This window comes from Mobula birostris, chromosome 2 (assembly GCF_030028105.1).
Source record: "Mobula birostris isolate sMobBir1 chromosome 2, sMobBir1.hap1, whole genome shotgun sequence".
NCBI classification, from domain to species: Eukaryota; Metazoa; Chordata; class Chondrichthyes; order Myliobatiformes; family Myliobatidae; genus Mobula; species Mobula birostris.
The window spans coordinates 33,266,518-33,290,868 of NC_092371.1; the positions used below are offsets into that span (position 1 = coordinate 33,266,518).

At 42.6% G+C, this 24,351-nt stretch overlaps 1 protein-coding gene across 1 annotated transcript in view; it reads right to left on the minus strand.

Annotated features, from left to right (window-relative positions):
• LOC140185918 (protein-glutamine gamma-glutamyltransferase 2-like) overlaps nt 1-24,351 on the minus strand; it is a 67,187-nt gene that overhangs the window by 39,674 nt on the left and 3,162 nt on the right. Inside the window, exons 2-6 of the mRNA XM_072239720.1 lie at nt 21,170-21,334; nt 15,172-15,411; nt 7,845-7,963; nt 2,653-2,781; nt 518-695 (exon numbers count right to left, since the gene is read on the minus strand). Of these exons, the coding sequence (XP_072095821.1) occupies nt 518-695; nt 2,653-2,781; nt 7,845-7,963; nt 15,172-15,411; nt 21,170-21,334 (831 nt within the window). The remainder of the gene's footprint in view (nt 1-517; nt 696-2,652; nt 2,782-7,844; nt 7,964-15,171; nt 15,412-21,169; nt 21,335-24,351) is intronic.

Here is a 24,351-nt window from a genome sequence, read left to right on the forward strand (position 1 = left end):
AACGCCTTACTAAAATACATACACACCCCATCCACTGCTCTATCTTCATCAATGTGCTTGTCATATCCTCAAAGAATTCAATCAAGCTACCCCTGACAAAGCCATACTGACTATCCTTGTTTTTCCAAGTTATCAGAAATCCTGCCTCTAAGAATCTTCTCCAGTTGCCTTTGTAATGTGAGGGGAAAATGGAGCACATGAAGAAACCCCATACAGTCAGAGGGAGTTTGTGCAAACTTTGCACACGGACAGCATCCATTTTACTGGAGCTGGGACGTAGCAGTTCTGCTGTGTGTCACTGTGCTGCTCCAAACTTGCTCATCCAGTTACTTGTCCACATTATTAATAATTGTCTCTGTTTTCAAGAGGCCCCGGTTTGCCCCCACTTGTCTTTCTTTCCTTTTGTTTACATTCAATGAAGCTTGTGTAATTACTTGTGTTCCTGTCACTAGTCACTCTCACCTTCCAAAAGTTCAGAAGTTTAGAAATAAATTCAATTTCAGAATAAAATCCTTACCTGTGCAGGCCACAGCTGCAAACACCCAACACTGTCCGTAGCGAACTGGCCAACGGCCTTTCTTATACCACTGATGGAGGATTGCAACACTTCCATTCCATGACCAAGGGTACACCCCTCCAGTATATGGCTCACTCCATTTGCCAGTAAGTACCCCCTTGTCATCAGCAGAATTTATCTGAAAAAGGATGAATGATGTATCTGTCATATGAAAGCTCCACCTGAAGGGTGTATTCATAAGTTACTGCATTCCACTTTTTCATTGAACATTTCTTACATTGAAGATGTCAGACTTTCCCACATCCCTTCGAACATGAAAAGCACATCATCCTCTATAAATTTTATTGTTTTCTTCCTTTGTAACTCAAAGTTCAAAGCTCAAAGTAAATTTATTATCAAGGTACACATATGTCACCATGTACGTACAAAGCTGAAATTCATTTTCTTCTGTACAATCACAGTAAATGCAGGAGACACAATGGAGTCAAAGAAAGACTGCACCCAACAGGACAGACAAATAACCAATTTGTAGAAAAAACATACCAAAAATTGTGCAAATACAAAAAGAAAGAATGGGGGAAGGTGGGACCTGTACAGAAGGGACGGGTTGCAATTGAATTGGAAGGGAACTAATATCTTAGCATGAATATCCCCACAGTGCAGCACTATCCTAGCTAGTGGGGTTTAAATTTGAGTTGCAGGGGGATGGGAACCAGAGTGCTAGAACAGTTAGTGAAGATGTCGTGGAGACAGATATTGGTAAGATCTCAGATAAAGACTGAAATCAAAAGGTTGAGCATGGTGCGACAAATGTCCTGAGCTGTATATATTTCAATATAAGAAGTATCGTACAAAAGGTGGATGAGCTCAGGGCATGGATCAAAACCTGGAATTATGATTTTGTGGCCATTACTGAGACTTGGTTGCAGGAAGGGCAGGACTGGCAACTCAGTATTCTGAGTTCCATTATTTTAAACGTGACAGAACAGATGGGATTAAAGGAGGTGGGGTGGTGTTACTACTCAGAGCAGTGCTCAGTCAGGATAGACTGGAGAACTCTTCCGGTGAGGTGTTATGGGTGGAACTGAGAGATAAGAAAAATGTGACCGTGTTAATGGGGCTATATCACAACCCACCCAAGAGTCTGAGGGATTTAGAGGAGCAAATTTGTATTGAGATTGTAGACTCTTGCAAGATACATAAGGTTGTTATTGTAGGTGATTTTAACTTTCCACATATTGCCCAGGACTCCCATACAGTAAAAGGACTAGTTGAGACAGAGTTTGTTAAATCTGTTCAGTAAGTTTCCTTCAACCGTATGTAAAATTCCCAATAAGAGAGTGTGTGAAACTTGATCTGCTATTACTGAATGTAGAGAAACACTTCACATCTAGTGATCAAAATGCCACTAGGTTCAAAGTAAATTTGCAAAAAGATGGGTCTGGTCCACGGGTAGTGATTCTAAATTGGAGAAAGCCTAATTTTGATGGTATCAGAAAGGATCTGTCAAGTGTGGATTTCAGCAGGCTGTTTTCTGGCAAAGATGTACTTGGTAGTGAAATTTTGAAAACACAATCTTGTATGTGTCTGTCAGAATAAAAGGTAAAGATAACAAATGTAGGGAACCTTAGTTTTCAAGAGATAATGAGGCCTTGGTTCAGGAAAAAAAGGAGGTGCCTAGCAGGTATAGGCATGAAGGAAGAAATGAAATGCTTATGAAGTGTAAGAAATGGAAGAGAACACTTAAGAAAGAAATCAGGAAGGCTAAAAGAAGACGTGAGGTTTCCCTAGCAGACAAGGTGAAGGAAAATCTTAAGGAATTCTACAGATATGCTAAGAGCAAAAGGATTGCAAGAGACAAAATTGGTCCTCTGGAAGATCAGTATGGTAATCCATGTGTGGAGCCAAAAGAGATGAGGGAGATCTTAAAATAATTTTGCGTCTGCTTTTACTCAGGAGATGGGCACAGAGTCTATAGAAATGAGGGAAGGTGGCATCAACTTCATGAACCCTATTCAGATTACAGAGGTGAGTATGCGACTGAACAAAAACAGACCACAGTTGGACCTATCACAAGTTATCCACACCTTTATTCTTGCAAATACTATTCTTACGAATACTAGTTCAACACTCACCATAGCTGTCACAACTCTACTGATATAAATGGGATCATTTCTGCGTATATAATCCTTTGCTGGATTTTGCTGGCATTTGATGTTTTTATCCAATATCATAAGGCAGATATCCACAATATTTTCTTCAAACTGAAATGCAAAAGCATTTTGATATTTCTGAGAACACTTTGAAAATGCGCAGTGAGAATAATTTTTTGTAAAATTATTAAAAGTGCAGTAATAAGAACGACGGTTAATCTTCAGAACAGGTTGCTGTTTAGTTTTTGAAATATTCAGTGATGTTCTTCCAGTGTAAAATTAAAATGGCCATTTCCTTGATTTATGTCTCAGAAAGACAGCATCGATTATTAAGGACCTCCAGCACCCAGGGCATGTACTTTTCTCACTGTTACCATCAAGGAGGAGGTACAGAAGCCTGAAGGCACACACCCGGCGATTAAGGAACATCTTCTTCCCCTCTGCAATCCAATTCCTAAATAGACATTGAATCTTTCACCTCACTTTTTTAAATATACAGTATTTCTGTTTTGCACGTATTTTTAATCTATTCAATATACGTAATTGATTTACTTGTTTATTTATTATTATTATTTTTTCTCTGCTAGATTATGCATTGCATTGAACTGCTGCTGCTAAGTTAACAATTTTCACGTCACATGCTGGTGATAATAAACCTGATTCTGATTCTGATTATGTTTCTGTCCTCTTCTCCCCACTACCACCCTCATCATCCCCCCCCCCAAAAACAGATAATCATCAATCCTACTCCAGGCCTCAATCAGGCCCTTTTTGAAAATGGGCATCTCTTGGGGGTCATCTTGCCACAATAAATTACAATGCCTACCTGCCCTTTTCTGCCACTGAAGTCTGAAGGGACTGCAAAGATGACAGCCCCTGGGTTACAACCATTTACCTCATCCATTAGCTGTAGTGCAGCAGGATGACCCATTTTACCAGTATCTCTTAACATAAGAATCACTCTTATCTCAAAACTTGTCTAAAAGGACAAAGCATATATCTTTACAAGTTGAGCATTCTCGATTTCTGAAGCTCTCTCCAACTTATATCATTCAAAGAAAAAAAGGAGTATGCAGAAGTTTCAAGGCTGCTCCCCTGCTCAAGTGAATGATCGTTTCTATCTTTGACAATATATTTGCTCCACTTTGAATTGTTTTTTACAATATTCATTTTGCCCAAATGGTCCCCTCTGTATTCATTTTCTCTTGCTGACATTCCTATCAATGTACATGTTTGCTTTAGTAACTCTTGTTATAATACCATTGGTGGAATCCAAAATAGATGCTCACTTGACTAGCTTTCACTGCAAATTGAACTACTTGTAATTCAGCCTTTTGGAAGCAACCGGCAATGTTATCATGGGATGGGGAAAACCAGGGTGCCAACAATGTCAGCCAAGTTGTCAATGACTTGGCAATCATCCTAAGCTCAGTTGCAGTTGCTGGATAAATTGAAAATTATACTGGGGACAAATTTGCATACCATATACGGAAGTGTGAAGGTAAGTATGATGGTGGAAAGTCTATAACCTGGAGAAACTGGAGGGAGAACAAGAGCAATGTAAAAGCATATCTGACCTCATGGATGCACTGAGAACTTGCTCCTGCATGAGAAGCTTGTGGACTATATGGGTCATGCAGGTATGGCTGAAGAGTTTGGAAGTGGTAAATTGACAGTGGATAATCTTGTGTCATCCAAGGATCATGATGTACCATGCAATAGGTACACCCTATCCTCATTATATGCGTCTTCAGACTATACGGATTCACAGTTATGCGAGGAACCTATTTCTACCAAGGTCTCGTTATATGCGTCCAAAATTCAGAGGTATGCGAGGAGCACTGCTTTCCCGCCAATACAAGTCACGTGCGCACGCTTCACGGTCTCACTGTTGGGACGAGAAGCACTGCTTTCCCGCCAATACAAATCAGGTGCGCGCGCCTCACAATTTCTCTCCCGCCACTCTCGCATTGGTTTTGGCAAGGTGTGGATGCGCCATCTTAAACTTTTGTTGGTTTTACCTATGGTGCAGTGATTTTGTGCTTGAAATATTTAATTACGCCTCCTAAGCGTCCAAAGTCATGTCTTGGGCCATCAGCCAAGTGGCAGAGAACCGCTTTAACACTTGAAAAAAAGTTGGAAATTATAAACAGCACGGCATCTACTGCCAGGAACAAAATCTTGCCTTTAAAGTTCTTTTGTTGCTTGACAATGCGCCAGCCCATCCTAAACATTTGGACAGCATTCATCCTAACATAACAGTGCGTTTCCTGCCGCCTAACACAACATCGCTGATTCAACCACTTGGTTGGTATAATCCACATTCAAGGTATACGTATTTTTTTTACGGCGAACTATCTCTCAGATGCTGCAAGCAACAGACGATTTTGAAAATCCTGGGAGTTTACCAACGGTGAGGGAATGGTGGAAGTCGGAACACAAGTGGCGATGGACATGGACCCAAGTTTAGAATGGAGTCAGCATTTCAGTCGTTCCCTGCCGTCAACCCTTCTTCCCTACAAGCAAATTTATGCTGAAAAACAAAATGCTGCCAAGCAAACAACCGTCACCATTTTATGCAAATCGCTGTAATCTTTCTGCTGCCCGCAGTTCTAAGAGTTCTGTGAGTCTTCTTTCACCCCTTGCTGTGCTTGATATTATCCTGACGACCACAACCATCCACCTTATCCATGTAAAGCTGCCCGACACCACAACAACCACTCATCTCCCGGAGCGAACACACCTGCCACTGTTGGTGAGTACTGTACAACAGAGGATGTTAACTTTCTATGATTTATTACATTGAATATTACTTTAAATTGATTAAATATAAAATACAAATGTTGTCTTGTAGTTCTGCTTTTGTGTCATATTGGTATAAAAATGTGAATAAGTTACAAATAAAACATATTTAGGAAGCCCTCTAGAACGCATCCCTATTTTCCCATTTAAATAATTATTCACATTATGCGTCAACTTCGAGGAACGTATCCCTTGCATATAATGAGGATAGGATGTACACAGAGGCACCTTAAATGACAGTGCAGATTTTGCAGTTAATAAAGTAAGTCCACAAATCCATTTGTCTTCGTTTCCATGGAACGTGGTTTGATTACCACAAAAAACTGAGGTGCTATACTATCCAATTTCTAGTCAATGAAAACTTGACTTGTTTATGGATGAAAATGTAGATGTGTGGGCTGACAAGTATACTGATGATACCAAAATTGGTAGAATTGTAGATAGCATAGAAGACTGGCAAAGAACACAGTGCAATAAAGATCAGCTGCAGATACGGGCAGAGAAATGGCAGATGGAGTTTAACCCATATAAATATGAGGTGTTGCACCTTGGTAGGGCAAATTCAAGGAGACAATATATGATTATGGGCAAAATCATTAACAGCATTGCTGAACAGGGAGTTCTTGGGATCCAAGTTCTTAGTTTCTTGATAGTGGCTACACAGGTTGATTAGGTGGTTAAGAAGGCTTATGAGGTGTTTGCTTTTATTAGTCGAGGCACTGAGTTCAAAAGTCAAGAGGTTATGTTGCAATTTTATACAACTCTGGTTAGGCCACATCTGGAGTATTGCATACAGTTCAATTTGCCCAACTGCAGGAATGATGTTGAGGATTTGAAGACGGTGCAGAAGATGTTTACCAGGGTGCTGCCTGGCTTAGAGAGCATGTGCCTAATGAGAGGCTGAATGTACTTGGGTTATTTTCTCTGGAATAGTGGAGGCTGAGGGGAGATCTGATAGAGGTTTATAAGATTATGAGAGGTATAGGTAGGGTAGACAAGGAGTATTTTTTTCCTAGTGTTGAAATATCTAATACTTGAGGGAGTGGATTCAAAGGGGATGTGAGGGGTAAATTTTTATTTAAAGAGTGATGGATGCCTAGAACGCACTACCTGCTATGGTGGTGTAGAGGCAAATGCATTGGAGGCTTTTAAAATGCATGGAGAGCCACATGAATGTTAAGAAGATGGAGGGATATGGACATTATGAAGATAGGAGGGATTAGTGTTTGGGTGTTCTTGATTTGCTCTTTAGTTGGTTCAGCACAATATTGTGGGTCGAAGGGCCTGTTTCTGTGCTGTACTGTTCCATGTTCCATGGTCTCTGCTAAGGCAGAGAAAAAAAGTCAAAGAATTACATATAACAGGTGGCTCACACTTTGGGAAGAATGAAAACATTTTGGAGAGGGTGTAAACTTTGAAGAACACTTCCATTGTTAACTGATTACAATTAAATGAATCCCCTGGAGGTTTAGTGATGTTTCTTTTAGAACATTTACATAGAGGGAGTCCCCTGAGTGGTGTTTAAACCAATGCGGTTTATCAAAAAGATGTTTCTTGATTATTAAAGTGAGACCAGAGGTAAGGTGATTGGTCGAAGAAGTAGAGTAATATATAGGAAAGCATTGTCAACATTTGGATTACACTCCTGATAGGGTACTGGGAAAGAATTCAAAACTAATTGGGAATAATTGGCAAAGGGTTTGGGTGAGTGCTCTTCATCTGTACTGTATGAATTTGTTTAATGCAACACTGGGGGAATAAAACAATTGATTCATTTTCTCTCAGCCAATCCTGCTGACATAGGATATTTAACAGTGGAACAAAATAAATTATGAGTTTTTACTTGTGAGTTTTTACATTAACTTTCAGAGCATTCATCTTCAGTTTGGAATCCTTGGTAGGAAGCTGACATTTGCTGCAGGATTTGAGCTACAAATATTCTAAAATAAATGACACTTGTTCAGCAAGAGGTTTGAGTATTTTTGTGTTGCTCTAGTGTTGAATGGTTCCAGAGCCCTCCAACATCCAACTGGAACTCATTCATCTGAAAAATGATAGTTTACACGGGTTGCACCTCTAAAGTAGTAAAATATTCACAGGAGTAGACAGAAAACTGACACTATGTTGAATAATTGGAACAGAGAGCACAAGAATGGTCAAATATATAGCTTTAAATTAGTGTACCAAAAGATGCAGATGATTGGGAAAGAATTAAGTTTAAGGCCTCCAAGAATGAGCTCGAATCATTGTTGGATCAGGAGGCAATGAGAGTCAAAAGAGGAACAGTGATGAATAAATGAAGTTCACATGAATACAAGTACCTCACTGAATAATCAGATTGCAATGCAGGATTGATTCAGGATTTCACATACCTGTCCAAAGTACCATGAGCGACCATCAATCTGGTAATAACTGCCATTGTAGATGATTCCATCTTCATTTAGCACATATTCTGTTCGTTGTTCCTCACTATCCAGAAAGACTTCATCCTCTGACATGGTAAACAGCTTAATAGCTTATTAATTTCTTTGCAAAGTGTACACATGAATTTAAAAGACCTGCACAAAAATTTCCAAAGTACTTTTAAATCACTAACTTTGCAGATGACACAATATTATTTATAGTGAAAAAGGAAGATGGAGGGATATGAACCATAGATTAAAGGGGGATCTTGATTGATTTGGAAAGTGGGCCAAGGAGTGGAAAATGGACTTCAATACAGATACGACTGAGGCGATGTATTTTGGAAACTCAGGCCAATGTAGGACTTCTACTATGGTGAGGGAGAGTAATGGAACTGAAGGACTAAGAAATACAAGTGCTATACACACAAAATGCAGGAGGAACTCAGCAGGTCAAGCAGCATTTATGGAAATGAGAACCCCTTCTTCAAGACTGGAAAGAAAGGGAGAAGATGCCAGATGAAAAAAATGGGGATGATAAGAGAAGCCAGGTGGGTGGGAAAGGTAAAGGCCTGGAAAAGAAGGAATCTGATTAGAGAGGAAAGTAGACCATGGGAGAAAAGGAAGAAGGAAGGGAACAGGATGAGCTGATAGGCAGGTGAGAGGAAGTGGTAAGAGGCTAGAGTGGGGAATAGGAGAGAGAAGGTGGAGGGAAAACAAAGTTTACTGGAAGGTGAAATTGATCTTTATGCTATTAGGTTGGAGGCCACCTAGACGGAGTATGAGGTGTTACCGTGTCATTCTGAGAGTGCTATTATCATGGCAAAAGAGGAGGCCATGGACCGAAATGTGAATGGAGATAAGAATGAAAATGGTTGGCCACTGGGAAATACTGCTTTCGGCAGATGGAGCGGAGATTCTTGATAAAGCGGTCTCCCAACTTACGACAGGTCTCACCATTGTAGAGGAGGCCACATTGGGAGCATGGAATACAATAGACAACCCCACAGATACATAGGTGAACTGTTGCCTCACCTGAAAAGACTGTTTGGGGCCCTGAATGGAGATAAGAGAGAAGGTAAATGAGCAAGTGTAGCATATCTGTCACCTTCAGGGATATTTGCCAGGTGGGAGGTTAGTGAGAGGGGCAAATGGACAAGGGAATCTTGGAGGGAGCAATCCTTGCAGAAAGTAGAGAGTGGGAGGGGAGGTGAAGATGTGTTTGGTGGTAGAATCTCATTGAAGATGGCAGAAGTTGTGGAGAATAATGTATTGGATGCAGAGTCTCATGGGGCCATCGGTCTGTAATAGACTGATACTGTGCTGTATTTCTAAATATGAAAAATAATTATTGGGAATGTGGAGGGAGAGTGTCAGTTGGTGGATCTGGGACAGAAGAATGCTGACTAATCATAGTACAGCCAGAAAATAAGCTTTGATTGATTGTTTGTTGGCAAACTGGAGATTATCTGGATCCATCAGCTTCAACAGGTGAAAGACGTGTTCCAATCAGTTGCAGTCTAATTTTGCACATGTTCTTGAATCAGATGTGGTTCTATTTCAATTAACCTATCATCATGGAATCATAGAATCAGGCTGGAGAGAAACAAGTGTTCTCAGCCCACCTCATTCATGTCACTGATGAAGTATCCATCTATACTTATCTAGGTCTCCAGTCTACTATGCCTTGGCATTTCAAGTGCTCGTTTAGATATTTCTTAACCATTGTGAGAACTCTGCATTTCCAGCCTCTCAGGCAGAGTGCAGTGCATATTTACCAGGATGTTACTGCAATGAGCTACTTGGCCACCCAACTGATGGTCTTCATATTACCAGTTCTTTCTGAAGGTCTTCACCTGTGACCAAGGCAGGTGAGATCTCTACTCCAGCTTCCAGAGCAATATAGATTAGATTAGATTAGATTAGCTTCAATATATCTCTCAGTTGCATGAGTTTTTTGAGTTAATTTATTTCAACATTAAAAATTGGCTGAATTCATGGTCAAACTGATCTCCTGAACAACACTTTTAGACCTGTACAACAGGACTTCCCATGTTGTTGCTCATGTCAATTTACACCACGGCTCATTTTGTATGCAATTAGTATTCATACTTCATTTATCATTTCTGCATCAATTCACAATGTCTTGAATTCCTGACAAAGTAACTGTAATTGTAATGACTTTAAGTGGGGGAATGGGTCTTATAGTCAATTAAAACAACAGCAAGTCTCTACTTGTGGTGCAAAATGGAAGCAGGGACAGGGAGGGTCCACTGTTTGAAGTACAACTGCTTTGGAAAAACTGTAAAGCTGAGGCTACGAAGGGCAGCAGAATATTATTGGCATTCCCATAAACAGCTGAACCAATATGCTGCCAACTTCGTCTTCAAAGTAAAACAGAATGAATGTGTGACCTTTTTTGTGTAGAGTGTGACTTCACCAATGTTGGAAGAATGGCCCTAGAAATATAGAACATAGAATAGTACAGCACAATACAGGCCCTTTGGCCCACAATGTTGTGCCGACCCTCAAACCCTGCCTCTCATATAAGCCCCCACCTTAAATTCCTCCATATACCTGTCTAGTAGTCTCTTAAACTTCACTAGTGTATCTGTATCATTCAGGCAGTGCATTTCACGCACCAAACACTCTGAGTAAAAAACCTTCCTCTAATATCCCCTTTGAACTTCCCACCCCTTACCTTAAAGCCATGTCCTCTTGTATTGAGCAGTGGTGCCCTGGGGAAGAGGCGCTGGCTATCCACTCTATCTATTCCTCTTATTATCTTGTACACCTCTATCATGTCTCTTCTCGTCCTCCTTCTCTCCAAAGAGTAAAGCCCCAGCTCCCTTGATCTCTGATCATAATGCATAGTTTCTAAACCAGGCAGCATCCTGGTAAATCTCCTCTGTACCCTTTCCAATGCTTCCACATCCTTCCTATAGTGAGGTGACCAGAACTGGACAGAGTACTCCAAGTGCGGCCTAACCAGAGTTTTGTAGAGCTGCATCATTACATCACAACTCTTAAACTCTATCCCTCGACTTATGAAAGCTAACACCCCATAAGCTTTCTTAACTACCCTATCCATCTGTTAGGCAACTTTCAGGGATCTGTGGACATGTACCCCGCGATCCTTCTGCTACTCCACACTACCAAGTATCCTGCCATTTACTTTGTACTCTGCCTTGGAGTTTGTTCTTCCAAAGTGTACCACCTCACACTTCTCTGGGTTGAACTCCATCTGCCACTTCTCAGCCCACTTCTGCATCCTATCAATGTCTCTGCAATCTTTGACAATCCTCTACACTATCTCCAACACCACTAACCTTTGTGTCGTCTGCAAACTTGCCAACCCACCCTTCTACCCCCCCCATCCAGGTCGTTAATAAAAATCACGAAAAGTAGAGGTCCCAGCACAGATCCTTGTGGGACACCACTAGTCACAATCCTCCAATCTGAATGTACTCCCTCCACCACCCTCTGCCTTCTGCAGGCAAGCCAATTCTGAATCCACCTGGCCAAACTTCCCTGGATCCCATGCCTTCTAACTTCCTGAATAAGCCTACCGTGTGGAAACTTGTCAAATGTCTTACTAAAATCCATATACATCACATCCACTGCACTACTCTCATCTATATGCCTGGTCACCTCCTCAAAGAACTCTATCAGGCTTGTTAGACATGATCTGCCCTTCACAAAGCCATGCTGACTGTCCCTGATCAGACCATGATTCTCTAAATGCCTATAGATCCTATCTCTAAGAATCTTTTCCAACAGCTTTCTCACCACAGACATAAGGCTCACTGGTCTATAATTACCTGGACTATCCCTACTACCTTTTTTGAACAAGGGGACAACATTCGCCTCCCTCCAATCCTCCGGTACCATTCCCATGGACAACGAGGACATAAAGATCCTAGTCAGAGGCTCCGCAATCTCTTCTCTCGCCTCGTGGAGAAGCGTGGGGAATATTCCATCAGGCCCCGGGGACTTATCTGTCCTAATGTATTTTAACAACTCCAACACCTCCTCTTCCTTAATATCAGCATGCTCCAGAACATGAACCTCACTCATATTGTCCTCACCATCATCAAGTTCCCTCTCCTTGGTGAATACCAAAGAGAAGTATTCATTGAGGACCTCGCTCACTTCCACAGCCTTCAGGCACATCTTCCCACCTTTATCTCTAATCGGTCCTACCTTCACTCCTGTCATCCTTTTTTTCTTCACATAATTGAAGAATGCCTTGGGGTTTTCCTTTACCCTACTCGCCAAGGCCTTCTCATGCCCGCTTCTTGCTCTTCTCAGCCCCTTCTTAAGCTCCTTTCTTGCTTCCCTATATTCCTCAATAGACCCATCTGATCCTTGCTTCCTAAACCTCATGTATGCTGCCTTCTTCCACCTGACTAGATTTTCCACCTCACTTGTCACCCATGGTTCCTTCACCCTACCATTCTTTATCTTCCTCCCCGGGACAAATTTATTCCTAACATCCCGCAAGAGATCTCTAAACATCAACCACATGTCCATAGTATATTTCCCTGCAAAAACATCATCCCAATTTACACCCACAAGTTCTAGCCTTATAGCCTCATAATTTGCCTTTCCCTAATTAAAAATTTCCTGTCCTCTCTGATTCTATCCTTTTTCATGATAATGCTAAAGGCCAGGGAGCAGTGGTCACTGTCCCCCAGATGCTCACCCACTAAAAGGTCTGTGACCTGACCCAGTTCATTACCTAGTACTAGATCTAGTATGGCATTCCCCCAGTCGGCCTGTCCACATAATGTGACAGGAATCCATCCTGGACACGCTTAACAAACTCTGCCCCATCTAAATGGAACTAATCAGGTGCCAATTGATATTAGGGAAGTTAAAGTCACCCATGATAACAACCCTGTTATTTTTGCACCTTTCCAAAATCTGCCTCCCAATCTGCTCCTCTGTATTTCTGCCGCTACCAGGGGGCCTATAGAATACCCCCAATAGAGTGACTGCTCCCTTCCTGTTCCTGACTTCCACCCATATTGACTCAAAAGAGGATCCTGCTACATTACCCACCCTTTCCGAAGCTGTAATAGTATTCCCTGACCAGTAATGCCACCCCTCCTCCCCTTTTTCCACCCTCTCTATCCCTTTTAAAGCACTGAAATCCAGGAATATTGAGAATCCATTCCTGCCCTGGTGCCAGCCAAGTCTCTGTAATGGCCACTACATCATAATTCCATGTATGTATCCAAGCTCTCAGTTCATCACCTTTGTTCCTGATGCTTCTTGCATTGAGGTACACACATTTCAGCCCTTCTACCTTACTGTCTTTACACCGTTTATTCTGCTTCTCTTTCCTCAAAGCCTCTCTGTATGTTAGATCTGGCTTTACTCCATGCACTTCTTTCACTGCTCTATCACTCTGGGTCCCATCCCCCTCGCAAATTAGTTTAAACCCTCCCGAACCATGCTAGCAAACCTACCTGCAATGATATTGCTCCCCCTCGAGTTCAGGTGCAACCCATCCAATCTGTAAAAGTCCCACCTTCCCCAGAAGAGATCCCAATGATCTAAAAATCTAAAACCCTGCTCCCTGCACCAACTCCTCAGCCACGCATTCAACTGCCATCTCCTCCAATTCTTACCATCACTGTCACGTAGCACTGGCAGCAATCCTGAGAACGCCACCCTTGAAGTCCTGTTCTTCAGCCTTCTGCCTAGTTCTCAAAACTCACACTTCAGGACCTCATCCCTCTTCCTGCCTATGTTGTTGGTCCCAACATGTATCACGACTTCTGGTTGCTTTCCCTCTCATACCAGGACGTCGTGCACCCGGTCAGAGACATCCCGGACCCTGGCACCCAGGAGGCAACAAACCATGTGGGTGTCCTTCTCATGTCCACAAAATCCCCTGTCTGCTCCCCTGACTATAGAGTCTCCAATCGACAGCTCTCCTCTTCTCCGTCCCACCCTTCTGCACCACAGGGTCAGACTCAGTGCCGGAGGCCCTGCCACCATAGCTCACACCTGGTCAGTCATCCCCGCCAACGGTATCCAGGACGATAAACTTATTATTCAGGGGAATGGCTACAGGGGTGCTCTGCACTACCTGTCTGCTCACCTTCGCTTTCCCCCCTCAGACTGTCACCCAACGACCTGCTTCCAACAGCCTAGGTGTGACTACCTCCCTGTAGCTCTCATCTATGACTACCTCATTCTCCCTTATGAGTCGAAGGTCATCCAGATGCTGCTCCGGATTCCTTACATGGTCTTCCAGATCGCCCAGCCATATGCACTTCTGGCAGATGTGACTCTGCAGGAGAGGGACGTTCCCCCAAGACTGCCACATCTCACATGAGAGGCATATCACCGTCTCAGGAGACATTGTAAAAACTAACTGCAAGCTAGCTTGTCCTCCGCCTCTTCTTGTCAAAGCCTCTCGAGTCAAAGCCTCAAAGCTCCACTCCTTCACTGGCCCCTTTCCGCTGGCCGCTTCACTTGAGCTAACCCTCTATTTATCTGTTTGAGCTTTTCAGAATGTTTGGTCACCTGACCTCAACTGCCCAATCAGCTGCTTTCTGCTGGGTCTGAGCTATTTAAATCTTGATTGACTTGATTGCACAGACCAACTGCCAAAACTGCCAGAATCTCTCGAGTCAAAGCCTCAAAGCTCCACTCCTTCACTGGCCCACTGACGCACTGGCCGCTTTCCAACATTCTTCTATGCCTTATACATTTTGGAAGAGTGTATTGTAAAAAGACTGATGTCTCCAGTCATTCAAATTAACAAGGTAGTATCTGCTGTGGAATTTGGTTTGGCACTATGAAACATAGTGACTCTGGCATGTTATACACATTTACTAATAAATGGTCAAATTTGGAAATTAAAGCAGAGAAATGGGCCAAATGACCTGATTATTCAATGCTTATATTTTTTCACCCCACTTCATTGAATTCTCTCAGCAAACATTCCATTCTTTCCTCCTTCATATATCGATTTGGCTTTCTCTTTAAATCATCCATGTACTTCCTCCCAATTGCTCCATATGCAAAAAATTTCTATTGTTTTGCCATTCTCTGGGAAAAGAAACTCCACTTAGAATATTTAAAGCATGTTTCATGATTGGAATTCCTATATGTCTTGATGAATTTTTGCAATTGGAAGCAGCTACTTGTGGCAACGCTACAAATTGCCAGTAGCTCATCAAAGTTTTCATGAATTACGTAATATTGGTGTAGTAGCGGCCCTCTCCAGTAAACTACCTGCTTTGAACTCCATAGGTTACAGCATTAAAATTATACATACCTTTGCACCACGGGTTGAAAAGTAGTATGAACTCTCCTAGTTTGTACCTCATCATCTGAGATCCTTTGGGCCTCAGGAGTACTAAAGTATATCGTCCAATCTTGGCACTTGGTGGTGGGAATACAGTTAGGACCAACATGGTTCCGGTGTTGGAAACAACGGCTCCACTCCACTGTCTTGGATTAATTGAATTTATCTGAAACACGGCTTTTGTTCCAGATACTTCTAAGGGTTTTGGCCCTAACAAAGGATAAGAAAAAAAAGTTAATTCAACATTTAGTCAGACTATGACATACACAAAATGCTAGAGGAACTCAACAGGTCAAGGAACATTTATGCAGAGAACTTAACAGTGGATATTTTGGGCTGAGACCTTTCATCAGGACTGGAAAGGGGGAAGAAGCCAGAATAAGAAAGTGGGCGGAGGGGAAGGAGTACGAGTTGGCAGGTAATAGGTGAAGCTGGATGAGGGGGAAAGTCAGGGAGGGGTAAGTTAATGAAGAGAGAAGTTTGAGGATGATAGGTGGAGAAGGTAAAGGGGTGAAGAAGAAAGAATCTAATAAGAGAGGAGAGTGGACCATGGGTGAAAGAGTAGGAAGAGGGGTACCAGCGATAGCTAATAGGCAGGTGAGGAGAAAAAGAGTGTAAGAAGGGAGCCAGAATGGGGAATGGAAGGTGGGGGGCAAAATTAGGGGAAGTTAGAGAAACCAAAGTTCATGCCATCAGCCTGGAGCCTCATATTGAATATGAGGTGTTGCTCCTCCAGCCTGAGAGCTGCTTTCTCACGGCAGTAGAGGAGGCCATGGACTGACATGTCAGTATGTGAAAATTCTCTAACCTCCACGATCTTCAATGGAATCCTATCACTAAACACATCTTTCTCAACACACCTTCACTCTCTGCTTTCCATGGGGATCGTTGTCTCTGAGACTTCTTTTCCCATTCATCACTCCCCACTGATCTTCCTCCTGACACTTATCCCTGCAAGCGCGACAGGTGTTGCACCTGCCCATTCATTTCCTCCCTCACCACCATTCAGGGCCCCAAACAGTCCTTCCAATTGAGGCAGAACTTCACCTGCATGTCTTTACAGGGTTAATTTCGGGATTTCGAGCAGAGCAGAGGTAGAGGGAGATCTTGGGGTCCGTGTCCATAGGTCCCTGAAAGATGCTGCATGAGTTGATAGGATGGTATAATGTGTTGGCCTTCATTAGTGGGGGGATTGAGTGCAAGATCCATGTTTCAGCTCTATAAAACTCTAGATGGACTGCACTTGGAGTGTTGTGTTTAGTTCTGGTCACCTCATTAAGACCATAAGATATAGGAGCAGAAGTAGGCCATTCGGCCCATCGAATCTGCTTGGCCATTCAAACATGAACTGATCCAATTCTTCCAGTCATCCCTGCTCCCCTACTTTCACCCCATACCATTTGATGTGCTGGCTAATGAAGAACCTATCTATCTCTGTCTTAAATATACCCAGTGACCTGGCCTCCACAGCCGCTCGTGCAGCAAATTCAACAGATTTACCACCCTCTGACTAAAATAATTTCTCCACATCTTAGTTCTAAAGGGACGTCCTTCAATCCTGAAGTCATGCCCTCTTGTCCTAGAATCGCCTACCATGAGAAATAACATTGCCATATCTAATCTGTTTAGGCCTTTTAACATTCTGAATGTTTCTCTGAGATCACCCCTCTTTCTCCTGAACTCCAGGGAATACAGCCCAAGAGCTGGCAGACGTTCCTCATACGGTAACCCTTTCATTCCTGGAATCATTCTCGAGAATCTTCTCTGAACCCTTTCCAATGTCAGTATATCCTTTCTGAAATAAGGAGCCTGAAACTGCACACAATACTCCAAGTGTGGTCTCACGAGTGCCTTATAGAGCTTCAACATCACATCCCTGTCAGTGGTCCGCAACAACCAGGCCGCAAAGCATGTGCTGCTGGGCTGCAAGGAAACTATATGATTTGGCGATACGAAGCAATATGTGTCAGCTGCACCTTTCCTCATTCCCTGTCACGCCCAGTGTTGAGCTTGAACGCATGTGAGGTCATTACGCACGCGTGGTCATTACCCATGCCAGACATCACCCACGCCGGAGGTCATCAACCAGTATGAGTAAAAACAAATGTCGCTTGAGAATTTCTTTGGAAGAGGACATAAAAGGCCTAACGATGATGATAACGCAGAGACAGCTGAGGCGGAGACTGCAAAAAAAAAGCTTCCTTCAACAGAAAATACGACGAGTCGTACATAAAATATGGCTTTATTGTGACCAGTGACTCGCACACTGCAAGTCCCCTGTGTGTGATATGTGGAGACAAGCTGTCTAATGAGGCAATGAAGCCCTCAAAACTGCTTCACCACCTTGAGTCCAAGCACCCTACACTTAAAGACAAACCCGCTGAGTTTTTTAAGCGGAAAAAAACGTGAGCAAGCAGGACAGAAGCAAGTGCTGAGAGCCACCACCTCCACAAATGCTGCTGCTCTGAATGCATCGTACTTAGTGACTAGTGGTATTGCTAAGGCTAAGAAGCCTTTCACGGTTGGTGAAGAATTGATTTTGTCTGCATGTGCCGTGAACTGTTGGGAGAACTGTTGGGAGAAGCTGCAGCTAACAAGATGGCACAGGTTCCTCTTTCAGCTACCACAGTTTCAAGGAGAATCGATGACATAGCGGAGGACATCGAAGCACAGCTGTTGGAACGGCTTAACGAGTCACCGTGGTATGCTATCCAGGTCGATGAGACTACCGATGTCGACAACAAGGCAATGCTGCTGGTTTATGTGCAATATATATTTTAAGACGATGTTCAGGAGGATATGTTGTGTGCACCGCGGCTGCCAACTAACACAACTGGGGTAGAACTATTCAAGTCTTTGAATCACTACATGTCAGGCAAACTGGACTGGTCATTCTGAGTTGGAATATGCACAGACGGGGCTGCAGCTATGACTGGACGGCTGTCTGGTTTCACTACCCGAGTCAAAGAGGTTGCTCCTGAATGCCAGTCCACACACTGTGTCAAACACAGGGATATGCTGGCTAGCCAAAAAATATCACCTGATCTTAACAGCGCATTGAGTGTGTTGTTGAAGTTATCAATCACATCAAAGCAAAAGCCCTCAACTCCACATCTGTTTGAGCAGCTTTGCGAGGAAATGGATGCAGAGCACAAACGCCTTCTCTTACACACTGAAGTCAGGTGGCTATTAAGGGGGAGAGCCCTGGCCAGGGTTTTTGAGTTAACAGCAGAGGCAGAGATTTCTTTCAGGAAAGAAGTCACCACTGGCAGCACACTTCAGTGACGAGGAGTGGACAGCAAAACTCGCTTATGTGTTTGACATCTTCAACCTGGTCAATGAACTCAATTTGTCACTTCAGGGGAGAATGACAACTGTCTTCAAATTAGCAGATAAAGTGTCTGCTTTCAAAGCCAAACTGGAACTGTGGGGATGGTGAGTGGACAGGGGTATATTTGACACGTTCCCAACATTAGCTGGGATTTTGGGAGAGACTAAGGCTGCATCATCTTTCTCACAGCTAGTGCGCGATCACCTAACTTCGCTGTTGACAGAATTCGAGCGTTACTTCCCAACCGCAAATGACCCAAGACGTGCAAAAGAATGGGACCGTGACCCATTTGTGAACGTCTCCAGTGAATCATTCATGTCAGTGCAAGAAGAAGATCAACTCCTTGAGCTGGCAAATGATGGTGGGCTGCAAAGTACGTTTGACATAGCATCTCTGCCGGCATTCTGGATCAAAGTCAAGGCTGAATACCCTGAGATAGCCATGAAAGCACTGAAAACGTTGCTTCCATTTCCAACATCATATCTTGGTGAAGCAGGATTTTCTGCAATGAATGCAATGAAAACTAAATTACAGAAAATAGACTGGACATAAGGAACCCCTGTTGAGTATCACTGTCTCCCATCACCCTTCGATGGGACCGTCTTGTTGCAGGGAAACAAGCCCAGGGCTCCCACTGATTCAGCGATATTGGGTTGCCAACTGTCCCGTATTAGCCAGGACATCCTGTATATTGGGCTAAATTGGTTTGTCCCATACAAGACTGCCCTTGTCCCGTATTTCCCCCGCTAAGGTAGAGTGTTCCTATGAAACCTTTCGTGCCGAAATGGCATAAAGTGAAGAAGCAATTTGCCATTAATTTATATGGGAAAAATTTTTGAGCATTCCCAGACCCAAAAAATAACCTACGAAATCATACCAACTAACACATGAAACCTAAAATAACACTAACATATAGTAAAAGCAGGAATGATATGATAAATACACAGCCTATATAAAGTAGAAATAATGTATGTACAGTGTGGTTTCACTGTGCAGAATCGCCAAAAACGATTTGTAGAAAAAAAATTGGCACGTACACGCATGCACACGGAATGTATGCGCACACAGGTGCACACGCAAGGCTTCATGGTCGTGGTAGTCTTTCTTGGGGTAAACACAGCGAGAAAGTTGGCAACCCTACCCCCCCTACCCCCGGCCCCCCCCCCCCCCAGTTGGCCGGTCCGCAAGAATATTGTCAATATCAAACCGGTCTGCGGTGCAAAAAAAGGTTGGGGACCCCTGTTCTATACCTCTAGAAATGAATGCCAACATTGCATTTGCCTTCTTCACAACTGACTCAACCTGGAGGTTAACCTTTAGGGTATCTTGCACAAGGACTCCCAAGTCCCTTTGCATCTTTGCATTTTGAATTCTCTCCCCATCATTAAGGAAAGGATGTGACAGCTTTAGAGAGGGTGCAGAGGAGATTTACCAGGATGATGCCTGGATTAGAAAGTATGTGTGATGAGATAGTTCCCTGAACAAGCGAAGGCTTTTCTCTTTGGAAGGAAGGGAGATGAGAGGTGACTTGGTGGAGTTGTACAATATGATAAGAGACATAGATCAAAGCAGCGGGGCACTGGTCTGAGAACATATCGAAGTGTCAGGGCCCATGTCTAAGAGCAAGGAACGACCCAGACAATTTAAGTGCCAGACCAGATCGAAGAGGTCAGGATGTTGGGGCCAGAAGTGAGAGATGGGTCGATTCAGCTGGCTGCTCCCTGAGGCTGAACTAAGGCTGTGGCCTGCTCCTGAATCAGCTGCAGTGATGCCTGGCTTCATGTCTATGGACTCATTTTTGTGAACTTCAGTTGTGAATGTGATTTGCTAACTTTTATTGTTTGCATGATTTGTTTTATTTTCTCTGCACATTGATGGTCTTGATGGTCTTTTTTATGAGTTATATTGGATTTCTTATTTTGTGGCTGCCTGCAAGGAAATGAATCTCAAGGTTGTAAAACGTAGACATACTTCGATAATAAATGTATGATGAACTTTGAACTTTGGATAGCTGCTTCCCAGAGTGGAGCTGGTTAATTCAAAGGCTCATAACTTTAAGGTGTTGTGAGGAATACATGGGGGGGTGGGGTGCGGTCAGAGACAGGTGCATGTAACACACTGTCAGGGTGGTAATGGAGGCAGATACATTAGGGACATTTAAGAGAATCTTAGATAAGCATGTGGATGACATAAGAATGGAGGGTTATCTGGGAAGGGTTAGATTGATCTTAGAGTAGGTTAGTGTTAGCATAAAATTGTGGGCTGAAAGGCTTGTACTGTGATGTACTCTGTTGTATGTTTTATCTTCTAACATCCTTACTGAACAAACATCGAATGACGTGACAGCAACATTTTCCATAGTTTAGTCTCATTTAAGGAGTGAGGCTTGATATCGCAGGCTATTTTAGATAAAGTATTTCAGATTTATGTGAATATGTCGTTTCTGCTTCCTTTCTGAAGAGTGTTTAACCCCTCAATGAATTCTTACTACAACTTATAACAAGAAACTAAAACATGCGCTTCTTTTTCAGTTGAATTTGCTGTGTATTACTTTTGTTACAGAAATACCTTATTAAAATTCATACATTGCGTTTATCTTAAATTGCAACCCTCCCTATTTTATTGATGACGAACTACCTGTCTCAGCAGTGAAGAAAACATTGTTGTGGTCTATGATACATTCATCCTTGTTCACTTGCACAGAGATTTGGAAGGTTTGTCCTCTCCTGATGATCAGTCGCTCGGTGGTGATCTCATCGGTCCTGTGCTGCCGGTTGTTCTTCTCACAGTGAAAATCAGCAACTGTAACAGAATCCACACCAGAAGGAAATTAAACAGATAAGATTAAAGTGAACTACAATATATTCCATTTTACCTTTCGAGGAGAAAATACTGTACAATTTGATGTTAAATATTTGGGGATTCACTAGTTATGGACTAAAGATTTGTTGTCATCACACAATGTTCGTGCTGAACAGAAGTGCTTTCTCGTAGAATGGTGGAGGTAGGAAAGAGGCAGTTAGGAACATCTCTGAGAGTGGTTATGTGGTGTAGTTGTCTTATTTGATGTGTGGAAGGTTCTTCACACCTCTAATTGTGCAATATCTTAGATTTTTTTCTATTGAAAGGAATGGTACTTTTGGGTGACGTAATGATAGAATTATTAATCCCGAGACTACTGCATCTACAGGAAGTTCTTCTATTGCCATCTTTTTGAATGTGGGTGTGCTGACAGATCGAATCAACCCATCTCCTTTTCAGTTAACTCTACAATAAGGGAGGATTCTTCTGCAGGAATGGTTCAAACAAACAGATATGTACACTCAGGTAGTAACTTGATAATGCTCCTGGTGTAAGTTTACAGAAGCTCATTCACTCTATTGGATATGACAATTAAACATATCCACTTTAATGAATGAATCAGTTGTGATTCATGTGTATTCTGTTAACAAAAAAATTCCACGCTAGAATCACATTTTTCCCAAAGCAAGCAAGAGTATTACCCATTACATCGTGAACTTCAGAAAATGAATCAACTGTTATTCTTACTCTGCCAGCTTCTGCCAAACACCTGAACCGTCTATATCCCTTTAGTGTCCTCTTCAAACATAAGTTCAGTCTCGTTCTGTATGATCAGCAAACATGTATATGCTAAACTCTGTCTCTAGTATGTACAAAGTATTTTATAAATTGCTATGGCCTGGTACAAAACCCACTTTCACCCCACTAGCACCACATCATTGCCTAATGTTACTGTAGCCTTACATATACATAAACAAAAACATCATTTATCTCACCAGTATTTCGATACAATATTATAGGCTGATGATACACACTTGATGTGGCTTATAATGAAAGTGCTGCCCCTTAATTTCTAACTAGATTCAGTGGCTTAACATATTGTGGTGAGCATTTGGTCCATAATGACAGACGAGGAAGCTCGTTAAACTCAACAACTATTTTATTGTGATAAACACAAAACAGCCCGGGCACTACGACTCAGAGAGAGAACCCACCCAGTCTCACGCAGACGGGGGAGGTGACAGGGTGACCCACAAATATGCAAGTACACAGGCGAATAACCGTATAACCCAAGCTAAAATGTAACAATAAATGAACTGGAACTTTCCACCATAATCCCACAAAAGCATTTTAACACAAGAACAATAAACAATATTGGTAATCAGAAATGCAGGGGTGGGCTGTCGACCCCCCCCCAGAGCGTCACAATATTCTGTAACATTAAGAAGTTTTGTGGAAAGGATTTTATGAAAATTTCCTGAATCTACAGAGGCCTAACCAGAAGGAAAGTGACTCTTGTGCGATTTTCCGAGGTTCTAGAACCCCAGGGCGTCACAATATTCTGTAACATTAAGAAGTTTTGTGGAAAGGAGGGTGAAGAGCTTTGACACAGGTGACAACATCACGAAATGTGCCTGATCATAGGGCATTGAAATATATCACAAGCATCTTTTTAGGTCTCCTTTCCAGTAGATTGAGTCCTGGCAAATTTTATGCAGTTCATAGACGGAACTCTCATGCATGTGTCTGCGTGCTCCTGTCCATCAAGGCATTATTCAAGGTGGACCTTTGCAGTCAGCTTCTATGTGCAATCTCTTACAGCAGTTTTTGAGCCTCTGATGTCTGAATCATGAAATAGATGCTGTTAGCACCTTCTAGAACCTTGGAAAATCACACAAAAGTCACTTTCCTTCTGGTTAGGCCTCTGTAGATTCAGGAAATTTTCATGAAATGCTTTCCTTATGAAAAGCAGCAGAGGTGAACAACTTGATATGATGGCGGATCGCAAACCAATAAAGCAAATCTGCAAACTTTGCATTAAGTTTAATGGTAATGGTAGTGGCGTGCGGAGATGGACTGCAGTTGCTCTTACTTAGAGCATAATGAATGTGAAATGTGCAACAGCTTTAATGCGTTCTCTGTCCAAAAATGGGAGACAAAATATGAGGCCAAATACCAGTCAGCCGGACTTTGATGATGAATTTCACACAGGAGTGCGAACAACTGCACCTTAGATTGGCTGCCTCAGTCTAAAATCAACAGCATTATAAAGAGATAGTTGTTGAACTGACATCGTTTGACATTAGTCAGTTGTACCCCTTCACATTTCCTTCAAAAAGGAGGAGGAATTTTAAGTGAACACCAGTCATGGATCCAGAGAGAAATACACAATGGACGCAGATATTTTAGTCCCACGGGTCCATGCTGACCACCGTGCTAGTCCCAATTTACTGTGTCCAGCCCCCATACCTCTCAGCCCCAGCCTTCCATGTACCTATCCAAGTATTTCTTAAGTGATACTATTGAATCTGCCTCAACCACTTCCACTGACTGCTCATCCCACATACTCAGTACCCTTGTGTGAAAAAGTTGCCCCTCAGATCCCTTTTAAGTCTTTCTCCCCTCAACCTAAATCTATGCCCTCCCCTGGGGAAAAGACTATTGCCATCCACCATGTTTAGGCCCCTCATGATTTTATAAATCTCTCTAACATCACCCTCATCCCTCCTGCGCTCCAAGGAATAAAGACCTAGCCTTGCCAACCTCTCGCTTCAACTCAGGCCTAGTCCTTGTAACAAGCTCATAAACCTTACCTTACTCTTCCAGTTTAACCTCATGTTTCCTGACATGGTGATCAAAGCTGTACACAGTACAGTCTTTTCAACAACTTAGACAATGGCCACATAAAATCCAAATTCCAGTGCGCAGTGCTATGACTTCAATGTGCTAAGCACCTTTTTCACCACACTGTCTATCTGTGACACTGATTTCAATCAACTATATGTATTTGTTCTCCA